General features: G+C 38.5%; 1 protein-coding gene across 1 annotated transcript; it reads right to left on the bottom strand.

Annotated features, from left to right (window-relative positions):
- Positions 1-14,168: 14,168 nt before the first annotated feature.
- LOC144202861 (inter-alpha-trypsin inhibitor heavy chain H3-like) lies at positions 14,169-21,791 on the bottom strand. The gene is made up of 22 exons (XM_077725922.1): positions 21,414-21,791; positions 20,549-20,706; positions 20,364-20,468; positions 20,123-20,285; positions 19,931-20,041; positions 19,417-19,545; positions 19,191-19,307; positions 18,963-19,131; positions 18,667-18,792; positions 18,338-18,519; positions 18,018-18,206; positions 17,363-17,502; positions 17,038-17,186; positions 16,905-16,934; positions 16,778-16,813; positions 16,402-16,422; positions 16,278-16,319; positions 16,051-16,164; positions 15,782-15,983; positions 15,287-15,462; positions 15,087-15,183; positions 14,169-14,996 (listed from the first exon to the last, which is right to left on the bottom strand). Exons 1-22 carry the CDS (start codon positions 21,534-21,536, stop codon positions 14,867-14,869), a joined length of 2,709 nt encoding a protein of 902 aa, XP_077582048.1. The 5' UTR covers positions 21,537-21,791; the 3' UTR covers positions 14,169-14,866.
- Between the last annotated feature and the right edge of the window lie 74 nt (positions 21,792-21,865).

Here is a 21,865-nt window from a genome sequence, read left to right as displayed (position 1 = left end):
GGAGAGATTGGTTATGAAGTGAGAAAGAAACGACTCTGAAGCATTATTTAAACTTGTGTAATGGATATGCTTCGGGCAACTGGGCAAATTTACCATGCAAAGAATCTCCATTCTGCATGCAACACTTCAAAGACGAACGGAACCGTGCTTCGGGGGGCCGCTGGGCGCGTGGAGCACGGAGCGCAGGGGGGGGGGGGGTGCTGGTGTGGTATGAACTCGGCGATGCCTATTTGTCTGCTGTAGTGACAGAAATTGGCATGGAGTGTTCAAAATGAGAGATTTAGTTGGTGCCAGTCAAGGCGATCCAATGTCTTGAAAATGGACAAAGTCTTTAAAACAGTACAGTGAAAAACTAAATTGGGCAAGGGCACACATTCATACTCAAAAGTAAAGCCTCTCATAGCCGTGTAATGAAAAGAGAGCATGACAGATGAACGGGAGATGCCAGTGTTATATCTTCTGCATTTGTAGAGGAATGAGAAGGGAGCAGAAGGTTGCATTAGCAGAGATAAAGTAACCCTCAAATGATGTTTTACCATCAGATACGCACAGAAAACCAGATTACAGTAAGACTTGACTGCACAGCAGCAAAAAATATCAAGCCGAAACTCCCGGACAGAAACATTCACGTGCAAAAGAAAAACAGGATATAATAGCTCCACTTGCATGGAACATGGTCTGATCCAATGTTTGAATTGAAGATTTTGTTGACATAAAATGCTCAAGGAAATGTTATGGTAAAATGATGAAAGGATTAAGATATATGTAGCTCCCCAAGATAAATGTGTTGATATTTGTTAAGCTATTAAAAAGAGACATTTTCTTGGCCACATTGTTCAGCTCATTTTTCAGCCATTGCCTCCACTTTCAACCCTCACTCTTCTCTTTCTCCTCTTCGCAAGGCACTCTCCCTCCCTCCCACTCTCCCTCCCTCCCTCTCTCGCTCCAGACTCTTATCTGATAGGAGCTTTGCCTTTCCCTACCCTGAACAGTATTTATAAATCCTTGCATAAGTTAAACGCTGGAGCTTGCACACATACAATACTGACATAAAAACACACAGATCGGCTTTTTTGAAACAATCAAAAGTGATGGGAAAGCAGATGATTCATTGTTGGGCTTTTGTGTACTTAATTGTCTAAATCTCAGAAAAAGAGCAATCACAGTCTTATATACATAATGTACATGATTAAATGTCCCATCAAGTACACATAAATGTTATATTGAAAAGAAATGATAGTTCTGATTCACATAAATAAATGTAACATAATGGGATATCACAAAAAAATGACAAAAAATTACACTCTACCAGTCTTTTGCTCATGGACATAATTGACATCAGTCTATGATTGGGATTTTTTTTTTTTTTTTACGCCCGGAGAGAAGGCCATGCAGTCCATGATATATTTTAATGCGACTTGATGATGTAGTGGTTCATGCAGGCAGTGTGGGATCGATTCCTGCTCTGTGGTTGTATGATTGTGAGTGCAAATGGTTGTGTCTGTGACTGGCTGGTGGCCAGTTTGAGGTGTAGTCTGCCCATAGTTGACTGAGATAGGTACCAGCATCACCACAACCCTTGTCAGGATAAGCGGTAGGGGAAATTAATATAAGAATAAATGAATATGTATATATAGGTGTGTGTTCATGTGATGAAAATAAAGACATTTGAGGGATTTTTGGATTGCCAATTCCAAAAACTGCATTCCAAAAAGATGGGGACTTAAAAACAACAAGTGTTACTCAGTGCTATGGTCAACACATTTAGTGTATATTCTAAAGATAGCAAACTAATATTAGACATTCGAGATCATAGTCAAATATAAATGACAGCAGACTTGAGCTTCTCTATGCTTCATATCCACATTGTGCCCAATGAGTAAAGGAGTGGCATTTGTTTTCTCTAAAAATTGGGTTACTCCGGCAAATTTACACTAATTTACTTAACTTGTGCAAACCTGGGGCCCCAGCCAATCAAATGGCAAAGATGTTTGTTTAACATGCAACTTGAACTTTTGCGACTTTTTCCCCCTCAAGCCTCCCTCCGCCCAACATCTCCTCTTTTCTCCCCTCCTTCGACCCGATCAAACGTGTTTTTAGACTTTAAAAACCCAGGACACCTCAGCTGTAGAATTTTCTCTCAATTTTCCCTCTCCTCACATCTTGGTGACTGAATGAGTTGTTAATGTTTTAACCACGAACAATGGCTCTCTATACTTCAGTCAGTCATGTCAAAGTGTCGCTTCCTGTGTCAAGCAAACCCCTCCAACTTCTAAGCCAGTGAGTTCATTTCCCAGGGGATTGAGAAGCAAAAGTTGCGAAGTTTGCAACGGGTGCTCTGGACTAAAAGCGCGCCTCTTTGGCCTCACGCATGACCTGACAACTTCCGGGTTGTGCCGTGATGGCTTTTCCTCAGGGTTATTTAGAGTGCCAGCATGTTTCACATGACCTTCAACATGTCGCATTCTTCGGCACTAATATCACGCAACCATTTTCGTGACGGTCCGCTCTCGTAATGCGTGCGGGTATCCATCCTAAGACTTGGGAATGAAGTGTGAATGTCGGCTATTTGATGTGTGAGCATTCCTCCATGGTGGGTTGATGTCATCAGTTGAGTCACGCGGGTTAATGGGGATGAGCGCAAGGGTCTTCGTTTCTGACCATGCATGATTGAGGATCATCATCATCATCATTAAAGACAAAAAAACTAAGGCTATGAACTCATTGTGATGGATGGTTATCATTTATCACGTCTTATGTATGAGAATTCCTCAGTAAAAGTGTGAGATTGTTTAAACCAAATGGATTTGAACATGATTATTTTTGTAAAATATTGTTTTTCCCTTGCTGATTAACTACTTGTTTATTCCATACTTTGTATAAAGATATTATTTGCCTTTCTATGGTTATTGACAAAACTGCAAAATGCTAAAAGTTACTTCTACATTGCAGCACTTTTCTTAAAAGAGATCTTATCAACTTCAACCAAACATTTTAAGCGTCATGAATTACCATAAGAAGAACATGTCCACAAGGCAAATTAATTAGGAGAATGTAGATAGCAAAGTCATAGATGAAAGAAGCTTGCCAAAATAGTATCGGGTTTTTCCACTGGATGAGGGGGCGGGGGCGGGGGGCTGCGTCATTTGCCTTTTCAAACAATGCGAGATCAGCAGGAGACAGTGAGGGTCATAACACAACCTTGTATGATGTTGTAATCACTCTTTTTCAAATCCAAAACATCTTTTCTTTTTATTCTGACCTCTACAAAACACAGATATTTTGTCACTGCTTCAATTCTTGGCACATCATCAACGTTGACGCGTACAGACAATGAGTGATGACAGCTAACCACAACATTAAGTTAATTTACCTCAGTAAAATAGAAGTTACATATCGGGCGATACTTTTTGTTTATTAGTATTTCCCTGCTTCTACCCTCAGAAGGATACATTCCTCACCATTAAATTGTGTAGATTTAGTTCCAACTTTTAATAAAATTGCACCAAGAACCATTAGTATCTCACTACTCCCAAACTTTTTTTACTCAAAGCTACACTATGAAGTGTAAATGTGGGATGGAAAGCCAGTAATTAAAAAAAAATAATGTTTGCCGGTTTTCATCACTCTCAGTGTGAGAACACAAACCTTCTGGGCCTTTGGCAATGGAAGAACATGATATCTGCACTTTGTTCATTAAGCTGCAAAATGATAGGCCATTCCCTATTTCTTGGTTTTTATTAATTTTAATTCCTACTTTCATTGAGCCATGTCCCTTGCTGTCCTGCTCTACTCATTCAATGTACTTCAAACTATCTCTTAATTTCCCTGACTAGTGGAACTGAATGCACAGGACACATTTCAAACACTGCATATAAAAAAAATAAGTTTCTGCTGTAAAAGGCATCTATGTTAAATGGTTAGACTTGACTATAATTCATTTTCTGAAATAAAAAATAAAATGAAAAAATAAAAGCAGTATCTAAAAAAGGAGAACAATTCATTAACTTTCAATTTTCTTGCACTCTATGAAGGGTTTAAAGTAATTAAAAGTGTAAAGTTTGTGGTTGCAAACTATTATTCGTCGAGATTATGATAAAGATATCGAGGACCCATTGCTGATTTTTGGAGAAAAATACTCTCCTCAATACCCATGGAATTTGATGTTAAAAAGAATAATACAACAAAATATAAAGGTTGCAACAAATAAGTGACAAAATGAGGTCAAAAAGACACCAGAACTTTAAATGTAGCTGCATTAAACTATTGATGGAAGGGATGATGGAGAAAGGGTGCAAGGCAGGTGTGGCAGAAGAAGGCCGATCTGAGGGTGAATTAGAACGCGAGACGGCAGACAAAGATGGATGATGGATGGTATTGATACAGGCGGCAAAAGCTTTATCTGGGCAGCACAAGCTAGACCTGCCCGGGTGATGGGTGGGCTGTCAACCCTTTGTTTATGGCCACCACCCATCCTTCATGTCCTATAAGCCCCAAAAGCTAAGATCACTCAAAACCGCCTCACCCGTTTTTGTCTCTTGATCTGTGACTTACATCTTCTTTTTCCATTTTCTTTACAAACTATGTTTTCCTCTGCTGAGGTGAACAATCACCAACTAAAAATGGCGTGAAAAAGTATTTCCCCCTCTCCTTAAATTCTGATTATATTCCGATTAGTTTAAGTTACTGCTTGCAAACAAACAAATATTAGACAAAAAACAACAATTACTAATGAAATTAAAACTATATCCATTATCAATATATAAATTCAGACGCACTTTAGTGAACTAGTATGTCAAATCCTAAAGAATAAAATACATTTATCATAATTATTGATTTTTGTTGATAAAATAGATCTTTGGTCTATACTGTATACCTCCACAGACAAGGAGAGGAAAGCAAAAGAGAGACTACAGAGAAGACAAATCTAATCCAAGCATAACCCCATGAGTTGCACGCTTCCAATTAAAGACGGGTTGGTTTATCAGTCTCCAATGGGTGATTGCTGTTTTTAATCATTTTCCTCTTCTACATGATTTACTCTATCAGTCTTTGCCACTCTTATCATCTAGCCCCCTCCTTGCTTCCCACCCATTCCATGTGGACTGCTGCCTGTTTCACAATGTTCAGATGAAGGCACACTGTAACTAACATTGATCATGACAAAAAGAAAACACAAAAAAAAACGAAAATGTCTCTCCTTTTGACAACTCACCAAAAGTTTCACGCTAAGCATGCAAATCCAGAGCTGTGTATCTCTTTAGCATCAGTCTAAAGCTCCCTCTAACTGAACTGCTTCTGCAAGTACTTTTTTTATGAATAAAATGGATATAGTGATAACTTTGGACATGCAAAGATTAGGATTGATACAAGCTTAACTATATTCCTTATATTTATATGGAATTCAGTGTACCATTGACTCAAATATACACCGCTGCAGATAATGTTGACACTTAACAAACACATTTAATCGGATTTAAAAAGGGAAAACATAACAAAATAAATATTTTCATATTACCAAATTTATAGTATGTGAATAGAGAACATGAGAATAGCCTCAAAAGGAGAAACAAGCTTAATGTGTTGCAGTTGAGAGTCCTGAATTTTAATACTGTCAATATCAATTAGGATTAGTGACATCCTTCAAGAAATTGATCTTGTTTTCCTTTATTGATCATAACCTTGCTTTCACTTTCAGCACTTTAGTAAAGGTTTGTTATTGTTTGATCAGGTTGTCTTTTGCACTAGTGTTGTCTAATCCATCTTTGTTTATGACCTTCTAAAGGTTGTTGCGTATGGACCTAATGTGTTTTCAGTTTTTTCTTTATAGCTCTGAAAATGTGTATGTAAAGATTGCTTTGCAGTTCTGCTCAATAGAATATTTACTTCCATCTAATTCACCTGGCACCCACTTAATGGCAAGATTTACTGAAAAGTTGTAGGGACGGCATGTTACCCACGGGCCTTACTCCTGAGTCAGAATTTTTAATCTGAAAAACATACAAATATCCTCCCCGAGTTTTATTGGTGTGATTGATTCAAACAACCGAAATGTACCTGCCAAATTGATCGATTTGCCCACTTGATGCAGAGTAGCAGTTTAATCCTGCGGTAACAAATGAGAGTCAGCTTCTAAGTGACGGAAATGGGGTTGTATCTTCTTTCATTTTGCTTATACTTCTCATTCTGAATAAAACTCATAACAAGGTGACACCCAAATGTATTGCCTACGCTCAGTCACCTTCCCATGGCGTGTATAACTCTAAAGTATTTTTTTGTGCCCGTTTAAGTAGATGCGCCGAGGCCCGACGCAGCCTCGTTGTCGTCTGGTCAAGGTGCTTTTGCTAGCGGGGCAGTTAGTTATCTCTGTCCGAGAGGTCGGCCACAGACTCGCGAAACAGTACAACACCCGGAATACCAATCTGGCAAGGCAAACGCTATGTGCGAGTAGGTTGTTGCTAGCCACATCCTCTTGGGTGGGCAATAACTCATCTCCGAGCAAGGATAGGACCTTATCTCAAGCGCCTTCTACAGGCCTGCCCGCTTCCCTGCTCTGTCTTAAGAAAGGATTTTGTGCTGCCCATTGGCGGAGTTATAGATGGGGTTAAGGTGACAAAGTAGGCCTGTCTGTTTAGGTTGTCTTACTGGATTTATGTTTGGACGTGCAGAGGAATGTGAAGTTGTGCACATTCATGTCTACGTGTTCATAAACGAGATGAACACACTCGGCTTTTGCCAGCTCATCTCTGCGTATTTCAGCTCGTAAAGCAAAGTATTATTCTCACAAGTTATTTAAACACGTGAAGGGCATCTTTACAGTTGCATCTGAGTTTTGCCCCCCCCCCTTCTAACACACACATACACATGTTACATATATATATGTCCATGTGTGTGTATGTATATATATATGTATGCATGCACACACATCCATCCATCTTTCCCTCCACCCTTCTATCCCATCCACACCGCCTCTCTGTGTCATCTCGGCCTATCAATCAAAAATGTATTAAGTCCAGAGTCGGGGCCGATCAAAGGCTGAATTCCTGGGAGGAGAGCAGATAAGGCCTATCTCATTAATAAGTGCTTTACCATCGTAGAAGCCTGCGCGCTTCGCCACACCCTGCCTGCCTTCCTTTGATATCTAATTATCCATCCGTTTCATTCTGTCAGAGAAGGAAGAGAGGGAAGACTCACAGTGTCATCGCAAGCAAATACTGTTGCGCGAGTGGGATCGCGAGGGGCTGCACCAAACACTTCTGTACATACAAAAAAAAATGTGACACGTGTAAACAAATGCAAATGAGATGTTCTTGCAAGAGAGAGTGGGTTTGCCCTCCAGATAATCTGTCATGCAGATAGATGGGAAGTAGGATCAATTCGATTGAGTTCTTGATGGATTTTATATACAAAAACCACCACCATTGCGACTTTACAGGCTCATACATAGTGTATGTCTTGTTAAGAAAATGTAGGCGCAAACACTAACAACAAGACGCTGACAAAGGAAAACATAAATGTGGGTTGGGGAAATAATGACAATAAAAGCATTTAAGTACTGGTGAAGGAGACAAGGGGTGGGGGGGGGGGGGGGGGTAGCAGTATGTGAAAAAATAAGTACTCAAAAGGAGAAAAATATAATAAGGAAATAACAGACAAATTGGGAAAGGAGAAAATTGGAAGTGAGAGAGACAAGGCCATTTCTTCTTTCTTTTCTAGCTTTTCTGTAAGAGTAGCTCAAGCAGATAAGGCTAAAAAGGTTTGTCAGTCTGTTGTGGAACAATCCGTTCTGTGTCTTTCCCTCAATTATGCCCATCGTACCGCCTTTCTCGTATTCTAATGGCACAACTCGGATTTCCAACGATGCCTCTCGTGATACAGCTCATCTATGTTGGCATGCTTTACTGACAACACTTGTTCAATATAATATACTATCATACCATAAAGCCGGAAGAAGCCTTTAGGCCTACTGGGAGGGAAAAAGAAAAAAACAAAAAGCCTACACACTCCTTTCAATAACTAACCTTCAAACCAGTTTCATTTATTGATACAAAGAATTACAATTGAAAGAAAACTTTCAAAAAGGCTGTAATGACGTCTGCATAGCTGTTCAAACCTTTTCTGTGTAATCTCTCAGAGCACAGACAGGAGACAAACACAAATTGGGGATTTTGAAGAACAAAAACCAACACAAAACACCAACTCCAATGCTTAACAAAGACTCCAAAGTCCACTAGCCTGTCCAATGTTCTATTCTAAAAGAGACCTTCATCTCAAAGCGTTCTTGTTATAAAGACTTTCAGAGAAAAAGGAGGCGTGTGAAAGATATGGGTCACAATATTTACAAAGAAGACTTTTAATCCAATCATAGTGTCCCTCCTGCTTTTATTCCGCATTTCATGGGATTAAAGTAAAATAAAACATAATGAAATACAAATTGAATTTATAAGTGAATAGTATAATACTTTGTTGCGGTGACGAGACGGCTTCAAAAGAAATGTAAAGACAAAAATGGGCTTCTTTTGAATAATGTGTATAAAATAATGCTCAACGGTGACTAAATATTTCAATAGTTGACTTTATTAGTTACATAGGGATACGTTAAATTGCCTATGATTGTTCAGATGCATGTTCTTGGTACTTTGAACACCTCATCTCAGCTCGCTCTGACCTGTTGTGAAGATGCCTGGAGGCTTAAATAACTGTCTGGTGCCAGGCTGCTTCACCCCAAGGCCTTTTGAGAGATGAAGAAGAGGTCAGCAGCCTCCCTGCATGCGTGCATGTGTTTGTGTGAGTGAGTGTGTCTATGCAAATTGGAATATGTGAGAATTGATAGATGAAAAGATTACGTCAGGTCCATAAAAAGGCGAAGCATCGATAGAATTCCCATCATTCTAACTCCAATCCTCTTAGATTTTAAATTCAACATGTGCCTTAATCCATCCAAAATAATAGGAAACATAAAAACCTATTTGTTGAGACTATTTTTTTATTCCATCGGACCACAAGACATGAAACTGTCCCTCCAGATTTCTCCAAACTTATATGTTGCCCATCTTTTGCATAACTTGGTTCAAGAAAAGATTGGCATCCTACATGCAGATGAAAGAGAGGTCAACCTGCAGGGATGAACTTCCTCTAATACTGACTAGATCCAGAGGGTCTGCCTACCTGGGTGGCACTTCTTGCACCCCATATGAACGAATCTGGTTGTGATTTAGTCTAGTGGACACTAAGACATAGAAGAGTCTTCCTTCATTTTCCTTTCTGTTCCCAGGATATGTTGGCTAACGTGGTTTGGAAGCAAAGGGGTGACAGCGAGGTCAGGGGGGCTCCAGTCGACTGTGCCCCAAGGTGGAATCCTGGGGAGGGACAGCAGTGTGGTAGTTGAAAGAAGGAGGGAGTACCCCTCTGGGACCGTGGGCCCCTCCCAAATCAAAAATAAACAAACAGACTAGTCCTCTGATCTAATCTGGCTAAACTAAAACCCTCCAAGCAGACCGCCCAAAGCAGCTACTACGCTGGACAGTTGATTGTCAAGAATCTTAAAGAAAAAGAAAAAAAAAGTAATTGTCCTGCCATTAAGTGCCAACAGAATGGAGTGATTTAGCGTAAGTATGGCACTCAACTTTAAAGCTCAATGCTTTCAACATGCAGATGTGACACAAAAAGCATTGTTATCGACTTGGAAAATGAACAATGTCACTTTTATGTACACATATAAACCACAGGAGCAGAGCCAGAATCATTCCACAATGTCAGCATGTATTGCTGAAGTCAAACCACACCTAAAAACATCCCATTAATGTGTGTGACACAATTTTGTGTGCTCTTATGTGTGTGAGATTTGGACTTGAGACTAAACGTGGCTAACAGGCATGGCCACACTTTACTAAAACGTTCCCTTTCCTTTGCATTGAGCAAACCAATCGCTGTGCAGCTCTCTGTCAGATGACCAGCAAAGAAGACGATGAGGGCTAGATTAGACCAATCAGGGGTCATACTCGGGTTATCACAACGACTGGAAAACTAAAACAGATGGAGAACTTATTCCAGCTCGACTCGACGTCTACTGTCGGAATCATATCTTTCGGCACTGTATTCTCCTGCTCCACTGGACTGGAAGAATGTCAGATTCAGCTCGGATTGGGAATTTTAGGTCATGTTTCTTTAACAGCCATCGAGATCTTAACACGATACGATACAAACAAACGGAAAATAAATAAAATGAAAACAAGTTTCACCAAGTGTTTATAATAAAGTGCAATGTTATATTAGTTCAATATGTGGTATGTTTCATGCCCAGTTTCACCGCATTAAAATAAAACACACATTTTTGGTTCTGGTAAGAAAACCCCGTTTTGCATTTAGGAACACAGCAGCATTTAACAAAAATGGAAAAAATGCATTCACTTGATAATAACTAGTGGCGTCAAAAGGTTTGATATTGACAAACAACAACTTGTTCAAATACAACAGCATAATATCAGGAGATATAATTATAAAAAAACCAATATACATCCAAACAATAGACCATCATGTACTGTAAACTACTTTCTCCAGTATTAGGGCATATATAGTTGTGGTAAAACAATTAGTGTCTGGCAAATTTTCTCCAAACTTCAACCCTAACGGTGTCCGTGCTTTGTTTAACTTGTTTTGTTGTTATGTCTATTTTGGTATGCGGTTGTTGTCCTTATCTTTTATCTGAAACTTGGCTTAAACAGGAGTTATTTTGCTCTATCCAAAACCTTTGCACTGACACGAAGGGTCCAATGATGCCGCGGCACGAGGACAAGACACTCATCATGGTGGAAGAGCAAATAAACAAACAAGCAAACAAAGCAGGAGGAGATAAAACGAGGGAAATATGTACAAGGTCTTATCACAGATGCTAATTGTTTCCGTGTGGGAAGGGAAGGCGGCGGTAGAGGGGGGGGGGGGGGGGGGGGCACTCAAGGGAGGGAAAGAGGAACTTGAGAATATCCTGCATGTGCCTTTGGCCTGCGCCTGACTTCAGAGCTAAGCCCTCTCTCAAGAGAGGGTCAACACCAGGTTCAACTTTTCACCTCAACAGCACCAGAGAAGACACTAAATACCGAGGATTACACCACAGCCCGCTGCAATATTGTCTGGCCTTCCATCGTGTTTTAGCTCTTAGAATCTTTCCATTCACTCATGCATTTTCAATTTTATACAATCACCCTAAACAAATATTACACATTAAATAAGATCATTTGCTTGAGCATAATCATTTTCTGAAATATATCATTTATTATCTTTATTGTTTACCTCCAATGTTAGTGTAACAGCATTAGCCTGTAATTAGTTTGGCCATAAAACCACTGGTAATACAAAATGACAAATAGGAAGAATAGGAAAAATATTGCAAGCAAATATTCATAGTCTTTTCTTATTTTATTAATGTCACTCTAAAAGTATCACTATTTAATAGCATGGTTTACTTTAAAACTTATTCACATGTGTCGAATGTTATTGTTAAAGTAACAGAAAAAAGGATTACGATTAATGTTATATTAAAATTACACTCCTCTAAGGCTGGGCATTTTGTGGTGTACAATCTAATGCAACCAATAGTTGCCGAACATTATGTATTATATCTATAAAATATTATTGTGTGTAAATGTTAAAGTTTTTAATTCTAATGAACAATTTCTATATTTGAAGTTATATGGTTTAAGAAGCAACTTTGTTAACATTCAGAAAATGATTAGTGACCATGTTAATGTGGACCAAAACACTGCATCTATTACAACGTGACAAAAAAGGAGCTCAGACTCCTTGATTGATAAAGATGGGGAAAAAAACGGGTTTCTAATTTTGACAGATGGTTGAAACACACCAAAAAAAAATCATAATATAGAATAACATCACTAATATGCATTTCAAATTTGAACACTAGCTTTCTGACATACGAGTGATAAGTGATAAACAGAGACCCACAAACAGCTAGAGTTGTGCTTCATAATTTACATACTCTGTCAGAATTTAAGATTAAAAAAAAAAAGAAAAATGGAATTACCAATAAACTGCACAACACTTTACAATAGCACAATAAGCAAAACTGAGAAACCAGTCCCTGATCAGTTATCAGTCCTGTTCTCCAAAAAAAAACCTTGCAAATATTTCTCCAATTCTTTATGTATTCAAATTCACTAAGAAAAATCATACGTTCATTCCTAGCCTTGGTTTACCACAACTGTAATTTTCACTCTTGCCAAAATAAAAATGAGCAACAGTTTGCAGTTCAAATTTGAACAGGCCGCACACGAACACAACCACGTTTACACTCCTGTTTCATATCAAGTCAGGTGTCAGGCCACAGCAAAGCAAAGTATGCACACTATTTCTGGTTGGTATACAAAACATGTTTCTAGGTGTGTGGGTAAAGGTTTGTGTCACTGTTTGGGCGTAAATGCACAGACAGGCAGTCGGCGAACTGGCGTCAGAGGCTGCTCGGCCGTCACAACACACCACACGGCGTAGAGCCGCATACCGCAGCACCCACATCGCGTGCACACAATGAACACTCAGTGCTCTGTATCACGCACCAGCAGCATCAGCAATGTGAAATATTCACACCGGGACAAAAGGTAGATAGACGTGCCGGGGAGGAGGGACAAGAGAGGTGAGGACTGAGGAAAAGGTGAAAGAAGTTGGGCTTTGGGTCGCATTAACCCAGTGTCTCAGGAAAATATTTCTATTTCCAAATCTCCTCAGCACCTAATCATTTCTAGTAAGTAAAGCCATAAGCACCACTCAGCTCTTTTTTTCCCCCAAATCTTGAGATGTAAATGTTGTAATATGTATTATATTTAAAGTAAGCATATAAACAAAAGTTTGTAAGAGGTATAGGAAATGTTTGTATGATTTCAATGTGGTTTTTCAAGCATAAATCAATGTGCAAATGTGATGTATTTTTAGAAAAACAGCTCATTTAAATAAAATTAAGTTAATTAATTCAATATAAAATGATACAATATAAATAAGACATTTCTATAACATCCTTGGTATCAGAATAACATTTTCTCTCAACGGGGGGACAACAACTCTAAATTATTCCAATCTTAATTGTAACGTGTTGGACGTTAATTTTCAAGTCACACCATAATGAATGACATGCAAGACTGCATGTATTTATTTCTAAAAACTATTATTTGAATGTATTGAATATGTACACTCACCTAGAGTTGAGAAGGCCAGCACACGTACAGAGCTCCCACGGTTCTTTGTCTCCCTCTGCTGGGAAAAAAAAAGGAGACATTTAAAAAAAAGACCCTGCCTTGGCTGGACAATATCCTTTTTCAAAGCTTCTTTCTGCTCCGGCTGACCTAATGTTTCTAACCATAAGGGGGATGAACAACGAAGATGTTAATGTCAGCCATGTGTGAAGAAGTCGCTTGAGCATTTTCAGCAAATACAGTGGGGGCCTCTCAGTGTTGCCGACACCCTGAGCCTTTGCACATCTGGCCTTAATCACCAACACACACACATGCAAAGAGACACACGCTCACACAGGCAAACACTTCTGCAAAGATCCCCTTAAGAAAATCCTTCTCAACTCCTGAACTTACAACATGACTTGGGTCAGCACACGTTCTGTGGATCTAGTCCAGACTTGGGCAATTAATTCCACAAAGGGCCGCATTGGGTGCAGGTTTTAGTTCCAAACCCCTGAGAGGAAATCTTTCCACCAAACTGGTATCGCAGAAGTGCAATCAGTGGATTGCAGTCAGGTGCTCATTGTTTCAGCAGAAATCTAATTAGTTAAACTGTCTGTGCTGGATCGGTTGGAACAAAAACCTGCATCCACAACAGTCATCACGGACTGGATTGCCCAGGTCTGATCTAGTTGCACTACAGCAAAGTAAGAAAAGCTGCCAGGTTGATACAGTACTCATTGGACATGCATGCAGTCGCATATATGGTCGCCACAATTGCTGTGCACAAGGGCAGAACTTTAAAAACCGCGAAATAAGGCCATAATCAAAATGAAACTAGGCCTTTGTGGATCAATAAATACCTTCCCATGAGATATGGTTACCAGGTTTCAAGTTAACGTTTCCAAATGATGCAGGAGTAGGACTACTCAGCACTTTAATTGGCTTTTGGCCCACAAAAAATGTAGAGTTTCCAAAATACAAGTGGAAGTGTTTTTTCTTCATTTATTCAATGCAGCAATTCATGAAAACTATACTGTATAAATACCAAACCCAGATCATAAATGTTATAAAACAGTACAAATTTTAATTTAAAAAAACCCCCACCAACCTCCCTAAAATAGAAGAAAAATAGAAGAACAAATTAAAAAAAAAAAAGAAAGGGAGTCCTAACAGATGAATCAGAAGATGCATTTGTACTAGTTTTCATTAAAATGCATTTTAAGAAATAGCACAATCATATTACATATTCAGATATGTAATCAGCAACTTTCAGAAATATTTGGAACATAAATTAAGACATTTCTTCATTTTAATGTGTTGAAAAATAATTTTAGAACACATTTACATTCAACACATTCCTTTACTTCACATTTCATTCACTACATTTACCATTGACTATTTACACATCATTAGTCATTTTAATCAGAAGTCATTTTCCATGCAGATCAAAAATTTGAAGCTCCAACAACTTTCTATTTCCTTCACATCTTTAATCCTCAACCCCGCAACATACAGTGTTTCACCTTAAAGTTCAAACTGAAAACTTGATTCTCTATTTTCAATAGTTCCTGTCCCTTGCGTTGCTTTTGTGCCTTTAAAAATAAAACATGAGTTTCCATACTACAATATCTCCCACACTATCATATATATATAGGTCTGGGGAATTATGGAATCCAAAAAAAAAATTAAAAGAGGGTCGGAACAATGTAATCAGAAGCTTTCCCATCAATGAGACCAGCTCCGTCATTGTGAACAAACCAACAGGGAATATTTTCCCCATTCAACACATTTTTGCTGAAGTCCTTCTGCCAGTGTCTACAGAGGGAAGAACATTGAGCTTATTTTATAACTGATTTCTCTTTAATTTCACTTGAGACTAAGTTTCCCTTTACAAGTTTATCTTACCTAGTCACATTGAGTATCTGTCCATTCACATACAAGATGGCATCCGTTTTCTGCTCCACCTTCTCCACTTCAAAAGAAACACCGTGGTAGAACTGCCCTAAGGTTGAAACAGCACATTAAAATTATGCTTGTGTCAAATTAAGATCATGAATGTTATAATAACAAACAATATTTAGAATGAAAAGACTGTTGTTTCCTACCTAGCAGCCCATGAACTGAGTTGGACAAATGGTGACTGTCCAGAGTATAAAATCCCAAATAGCTTTGCTGGTCATGACGTCTCTTCCACAACTTTGTATGTCTGATGATCCTAAATTGGATGGAGTGCCTCAAAGTGACAGTGAGGCTGCAGTTTTTTGTCATGCGGAGCTCCATACTAGTTGAGAAATAAAATGACATAATTAGTATTTGAATAATACTATAATATACAGTGTGTTTTCTTCATGTACATACACATCTTGACAAAAAATGTTGCTGTAACCCTTTTTAAATTACAGAAAAAGCCAGAAATAAATACATTTAATCTGACATCAGAATATCTGCAATTGTACTCAAATAAATATCAGCAGTGGTGTCCAAACTACTATGCCCAGATAATATTGGTATGACCACATTCAATTGGATTTATACCTTGTGAATGTTTTAAAACAACATTTGAGATGATGCAGACCCAGTTATCCTACAGTTCAACTCACTTGTTTTCTTTGAAAGAGACTGGATCTATCCACAGCATCTTGACCATCTTTCCCCCATGAAACACTGAAATATTCTCGGTATCGACCTCCAGCTTTAAGCCAAGAGTCTCGTGTCTGATACCAAGACGGCCAAAGTATGTGTCCGTCTTTTGATCAGCGACCGATTTCTTCTTGGCAATAATCTCACCATTCACAACAAAACCTGAAAGTAAAGTGATTATTTAAGTCTCCCTATGAATTTTACTGGTTGATGCATGATGAGATTTTACCTGATTTGCTGTCTCTAACCAGGTTGAAAATAGTTCCTGGTTTGTCATTGATGTTGAAACACAGGGCGTCTTTTCTGTCTGGGAATTCTATCATAAAATGTGGATCTCCATCCACTGTGATAGTATGAAGGAACATTTAATAGCATGATCAATACTTTCATTATTAAAAAAAAACAATCATTGCAATATACGTATACGTGGAAAATAAAATAAATAATAAAAACTACCATTTGATTGATGCCGAGAACCTGCAGCATGGGCAGAGGAACCTAAGACAAATAATGCAAATCTTACATGTACACTGTACACAATGCAAAACATAAACAATAAGAATAAAAGTGAGAAGCATACCACGGGTTCTTTGTGCTTGACCTGTTCAAAAAACAAAACACAAACATGTGAATTCAGATTGTTCATCATTTAAACATTATTATTACATTTACTATTTTACATGATTTCTATTATACTAATTATTCATTCAAATTCCGAACAGGTAATCCTCACAAGGGTCGTGGGGGGTGCTGGAGCATATCCCAGCCTATCACAAAATAATAATGTAAATTCAATCGGGAAAAAAAGATATTTTTACATAATATGTTGAATCGCATAAGTCAATATATTATAATAGTTGTCATATATTGGATAAAATTCAATGTAAATTCAGCACAAAATCAAAATTATAAGGCAGTATTTATGAATATATTAGTAATAATAAGGATGAATTTACGGTTTGATTGACTGATTGGTCTTGCAGACAAGGATCCTGCGACAAGAACATTTAAATCATGGGTAAACAACTTTATATTGACAACAACAAAAATGGAACCACAATGTAAAGCAGCATCCTTTCATACCTCTTTGTCTCTCTGCTTTTTGACGTTGATCTATTTCACAAACAAAACATAAACACAAGTTAAATACTAGTTCTGATTTCCAAAAAGCTGACAGAAATGCAGAGGAATATTTAACAGCAATAAAGTCTTTTACCCTCTGTCAGCTTGTCAGCGATGAGGGGACTGTCTGCTCCATCCTCACTTTCCGGTTTGGTGACCACCATGGAAGTGAGCGGGGTTACAAAATTGTAGCGCAGCGCCATTTCCAAGGCCTTGGCTGTCAAGTTGTCCTTTCCCTCTTGACTAGCAATGTGAAGGAAAGAAAAGTTGGCTGCTTTAAAACAACTTAAGTGCAGGAAACTTGGAAACTTCACTTCTCCAGAAGAGGGTTCTTATCAATGTTGTGATTGCTTTAAGGGAAGGGTGCATCAAATCGTGGTACCGATACAGCTGAGAGAGGCTTTTCTAAATGAGCAAACCTTTTCTCCAGTGCTTGCTGAATTGTCAGGTAAGCCCAGAGACGCTCCGTGAAGTCCCCAAAGACGTATTTGTCTTCTGGATAGATCACACCCCAGTCTTGCACTTGGGCCTCCCCTTGCACTTGGAAATCTGCTTCTGGCTGGATGGCGAGGAGCAGAATATCAATTACTTGGATGAAACATCCAGATAAATATAGAGCAATACCTCTGAAGTTAACCATTTATTGTGTTTATTCTCATTTTGTTGTTGCTTAACTGTATTTATTCATGTTTTTCTAACAATAATGTATAGTTTTTCGCAATTTTATATGGGAGATGATAATTAAATGTCTATATTTTACCGACTGTAACCTTTAAACGAGTAGTGTAGTCATTAAGTCAGTTCGTCTGTTAGTTAATTTACTAGCCAATAGCAATAGTCATTTTCAATGAGAACATGTCAAATCGAGCCGTTGTAAAGATTCCAAGGGCGATAAACTGCCATTGTAAAACACATTAACATAACATAAATAAACAAACAACATAAGTGAAGGCAAACGTTGTTAGTTTTATAGCCGGAAAACATGTTACACAGCATCTGTTTTGTAATTTTGCTCACCCTACTCACATACTACCGACAGGATGGATGGACTCTTCAATGCTGTCATTCACTCACCCCTTGAGCAAACACCTCCACAAGGAAGTTGTCAAGCTGGTGGCTGTCATCTACGCGACCGGCCACCACAATCTCAGAGCCATTGAACAAATGGCTGTATTGATTTTTGGTCAAGGCGTCTACACTATTCCCTGGATACTGCAGTTTCACATCCAAGAGCAAGGGACTGGACACTTCTTCATAGAAACCCTGCAATAAATACAAAAAGCACAGCCAATATTGTTGGCACGTACAAAACAGAGCATGTGTACAACGTTTTCCTAAATTAAAACAATTTAACTTAATCCGTTTTTTTTCTTCATTTTTTTTTTTTACTTTACTTGGAGTTGAAGAGCTGCATCGGAAGCCTCAAAGATTCTGCGAGCTATCCCTTTGTTTTGTTTGCTCAAGACATCCAAGAAGGAATATTCCACATCATTTCCAAATCCAAGACAGAACAGAGACATATTTCCGTCTATAGCTTTTCGTACATTCTCCTGGATATTCTGTAAATTGGACACTCCTGTGTGTGTATTAAGAAGCAGTGAGAAACATCATCTTCACTCCATTTATAGTTATTTTATTTTTCTAGCAGATAGAATAAAATGACACGACTTCATAAGATGGTAAAACGGTCGTGCTCATTCATCCAAACTGAGATGATGCCTACCATGGTTTGGCATCCCATCTGTCAATAGAATAATCATATCCACACTCCTCTCAGGAAGCCTTTTATCTCTTCTTTCCTTCTTTAACAATGTAACTGCTTGCAATAGGGCGCCGTTGATATCAGTAGCTGAAAGGTGAATCGAAAATGAGTAGATTAAAGTACTGAGAAGATGCCTCTTCAAACAAATAAATAATGCATTAAACCATTCAGTAGATTGGGTGAAGCATGGACAGAAACAAATACAAGTGTAGTAGGATAGTAAGTATAGAATATAAGTTTGTCCCCCCTTGTCTTACCTCCTTTTTCTTTAAGTTCCCTGATGTACGCGACGGCATCAGTCACATTCTTTTCAGTTGCTTTCAGGACCGAATTCCTCCAGGTGACAATGCCACCATCGAACAAGACGACAGCAAAGTGGTCGCCCACGTGGAGGTCCTTCAAAATGGCTGTCAAGGCTTCTCGGGTCTGTATTGATTTACAGAAATCAAAACAGGCACAGGCCTTAACAACACCAATTGCAGTACCTGTGCTATCTTTTTTCCAGCCATTGAGAAGCTCCTGTCCACCACAAATATCACATTTTTGGGAACTCTGGGTAAGTCAGGTGGGGAGAAGAAGTGCACAAAGTAGCCGTTTACCATCTGGAGAAAAAGTACAAATATCAGTCTGTGTTGGAGGTATATATTTATAGGTAAATATGTACAATAACTAGTAATTACTGTAGTGTGATATTAAAAGTGGATAACTAACCTGGACTTCACCGAGACTTTGTTCTCGCTTGACATCATATTTGACAATAAAATCACCCTGAATTTGGGTCTCTGCACATGAGGGACATCTTTTCTGTTGTTCCATTGTTGGAGAAAAAGTGATGTGTGCCTGTCAAATAGAGATACCCAATTAAATAAAGCCACACACGTTACTTTTTTCTTTTCCAACATTTTTCACTAAATGGAGTTCTATCAGAATCAACTCAGTGTGTCAAAAAATGTGAGAAATGATAATCAGTTCAAATCAATGTCTATTATTGTTTATCATTACAAATGTTTGCTTCCTAAGCTCATATTTCTTGAATTATTTTAGGTCAACTCCTTAAAATAATCAGGATTTTATATTGACGTGTTATGAAATTTATGAAAAAAAATAAATGTCTCTGGTTTCAAAAGTAAAACATCCAATACAAGACCACTCCTAAATAGGAGTACTTAGAACTTTTTCTAAACATCTTGGGATAAATTTAATCATTTGTTGATGCACGCTTTACTTTTGTGTCGGTAACAGTTTTCTCCACAAGAGGGAGAAGCTGATTAGTGAGAAATGATGCTGTTGCATCCACCAAAGTCAGGCCCTGCGGCTCAAAGATGTTTACTGTAATCTACACACACAGAGAAGCACAAAACGTTACCCTTGAAAGTAAAGACACTGTTGTGGTTATTCCATTGGGGAGCCAATTTACCCGAAAGTCTTGGACTGGTTGTTTGGGTTTCACTCGTGTCAGAATCTCATACTGGCCCAGTTTGCGTTGAAGGAGCTCCTCGTAAGTCAAAACGAAAATGACGTTACTTTCAGCTGCGATGTTGACCGAAACGGAAAACAGCTCCATTTTTCGCCCTGACGCCCTGAAGGGATCCATTGGTAATCCGTTATATAATGTGCTACATCATCTTCCCCTATTCCACTTATTTGTTCGCACTTACTTGACCAGTCCAGCAGTTTTTCCTGAAGAAACTGCCATCTCATATTGTTTTTTGGCTTTGGCTTTCTCCTTCACTTCCCCAACAAAAACTTGCCCATCAATTTCCCTAAAATGTATAAACTGAGTTTAGAAAAAATATTCTATTTTTGTGTGGCATACTTACAATTTATAATGCACTTTTTTTACATGGTAAAGTTGGTGATGAAGGCCGTCTTTGGGAGTTCCATTTCGAAGACAATTTCTTGCGAGATGTTGGCCATGTTTAAGGTCTTGGAGGTCATGACGGTGTGAGCGAAACGAGATGTCACAGCACAGTCAACCTTGAAAGTTTGCACCTCCACCATCTGAAACCATGAACAAAACACAAGTCATGTACCATGTTTGTCACAGGGGAAGCAGAACAAGTAAGATGGATGCATTACAAAATAAATTAAAATCAAAGTATGCATTTATTGAAAAAAAGTGCAACACAATTAAATGAAGACTTCTGACTTAAGAATTGTTGACCAAATGATAAAAACAAATGTCAATTGTGACTGGTCCATGTATTTTATTCATTGGAAAACTAGAATGTGATCCGCATAATGTCTTTTTAGTATGAATGGACTATAATAATGCTTCATCACTGCAAATTGCATTGTGCCCCGTTTTGGATAATTATTTCCCTATTAAAATAACTTGACTTCTCATGATTTTCAAATCTATTGCAGACTTTCAAAGTAGTAAGAGCGTATGATAGACATTTAGTCTTAAATCTTCTGATGCAAATACATAAACCTCACTCCCAAACGGAATCCACAGAAATATCAGTTTTCCTTTTTGGCTTTTACTCATTTATAATGCATTCCAAATCAAGTTTTATACTTGAACTCCCCCCCTCCCCCCTCATCTTGATTGCACAAGAGCACTCAAAACCTTTTTCTTGGTTTCATTTTACTGCAGCTGACTGTCATTGTAAACACTAGAAATTCTTATCAACACATTACATAATCATCCTCCAGAAGACTACTACATTATCTTTTAACTGTCATGCACTAAATGTTAGCATTACCTTGACAAGAGCATCTCTGTGGGAAACATGCAGAGTTCCTTGCCCCTGAGCTGCAAATACAATGCAGAGGCCAGCCCAAAACACTGGCATTCTCGTGCCCAGGAAAAGCGGATCCCAACGCATGGCTGAAAACAAGTGCTGTGGGGAAACCAAGGCATGTGAAAGCAAGTTTTCCCATAACAATTTTTACTCCGCCCACACATGTTTCTGGAGGCGGAACCCCTTTTTCAACTGTGACAGTGTGAGTCATTGATCACATATGTGCATTTTCCCAGACATTGGCATGTGAGGGATAGGACTAAGAATGCATGGAGGGTATGATTTGATTTCAAATCTTAACATGCCCATACCAGATGGATAGATTACATGTATCTTTTTATAAGAAAAGGGTACGATTGTGAAAAAGGAGGCCTTATAATAGCTGACTAGAAGCACTATACTTTGTTTTTCTT

This window comes from Stigmatopora nigra, chromosome 10 (assembly GCF_051989575.1).
Source record: "Stigmatopora nigra isolate UIUO_SnigA chromosome 10, RoL_Snig_1.1, whole genome shotgun sequence".
NCBI classification, from domain to species: domain Eukaryota; kingdom Metazoa; phylum Chordata; class Actinopteri; order Syngnathiformes; family Syngnathidae; genus Stigmatopora; species Stigmatopora nigra.
The sequence above is the reverse complement of the archived record's forward strand: the minus strand, read 5'-3'. Positions and strand labels throughout refer to the sequence as shown.

Coding starts and splice junctions, on each gene's coding strand:
- LOC144202861 (XM_077725922.1), bottom strand. CDS start 21,536: ATGCGTTGGGATCCGCTTTTCCTGGGCACGAGAATGCCAGTGTTTTGG. Junction 19,308..19,416: donor AAAGTCTCGGTGAAGTCCAG/GTTAGTTATCCA, acceptor CTTTTTCTCCAG/ATGGTAAACGGCTACTTTGT. Junction 16,320..16,401: donor TCAAGCACAAAGAACCCGTG/GTATGCTTCTCA, acceptor TATTTGTCTTAG/GTTCCTCTGCCCATGCTGCA.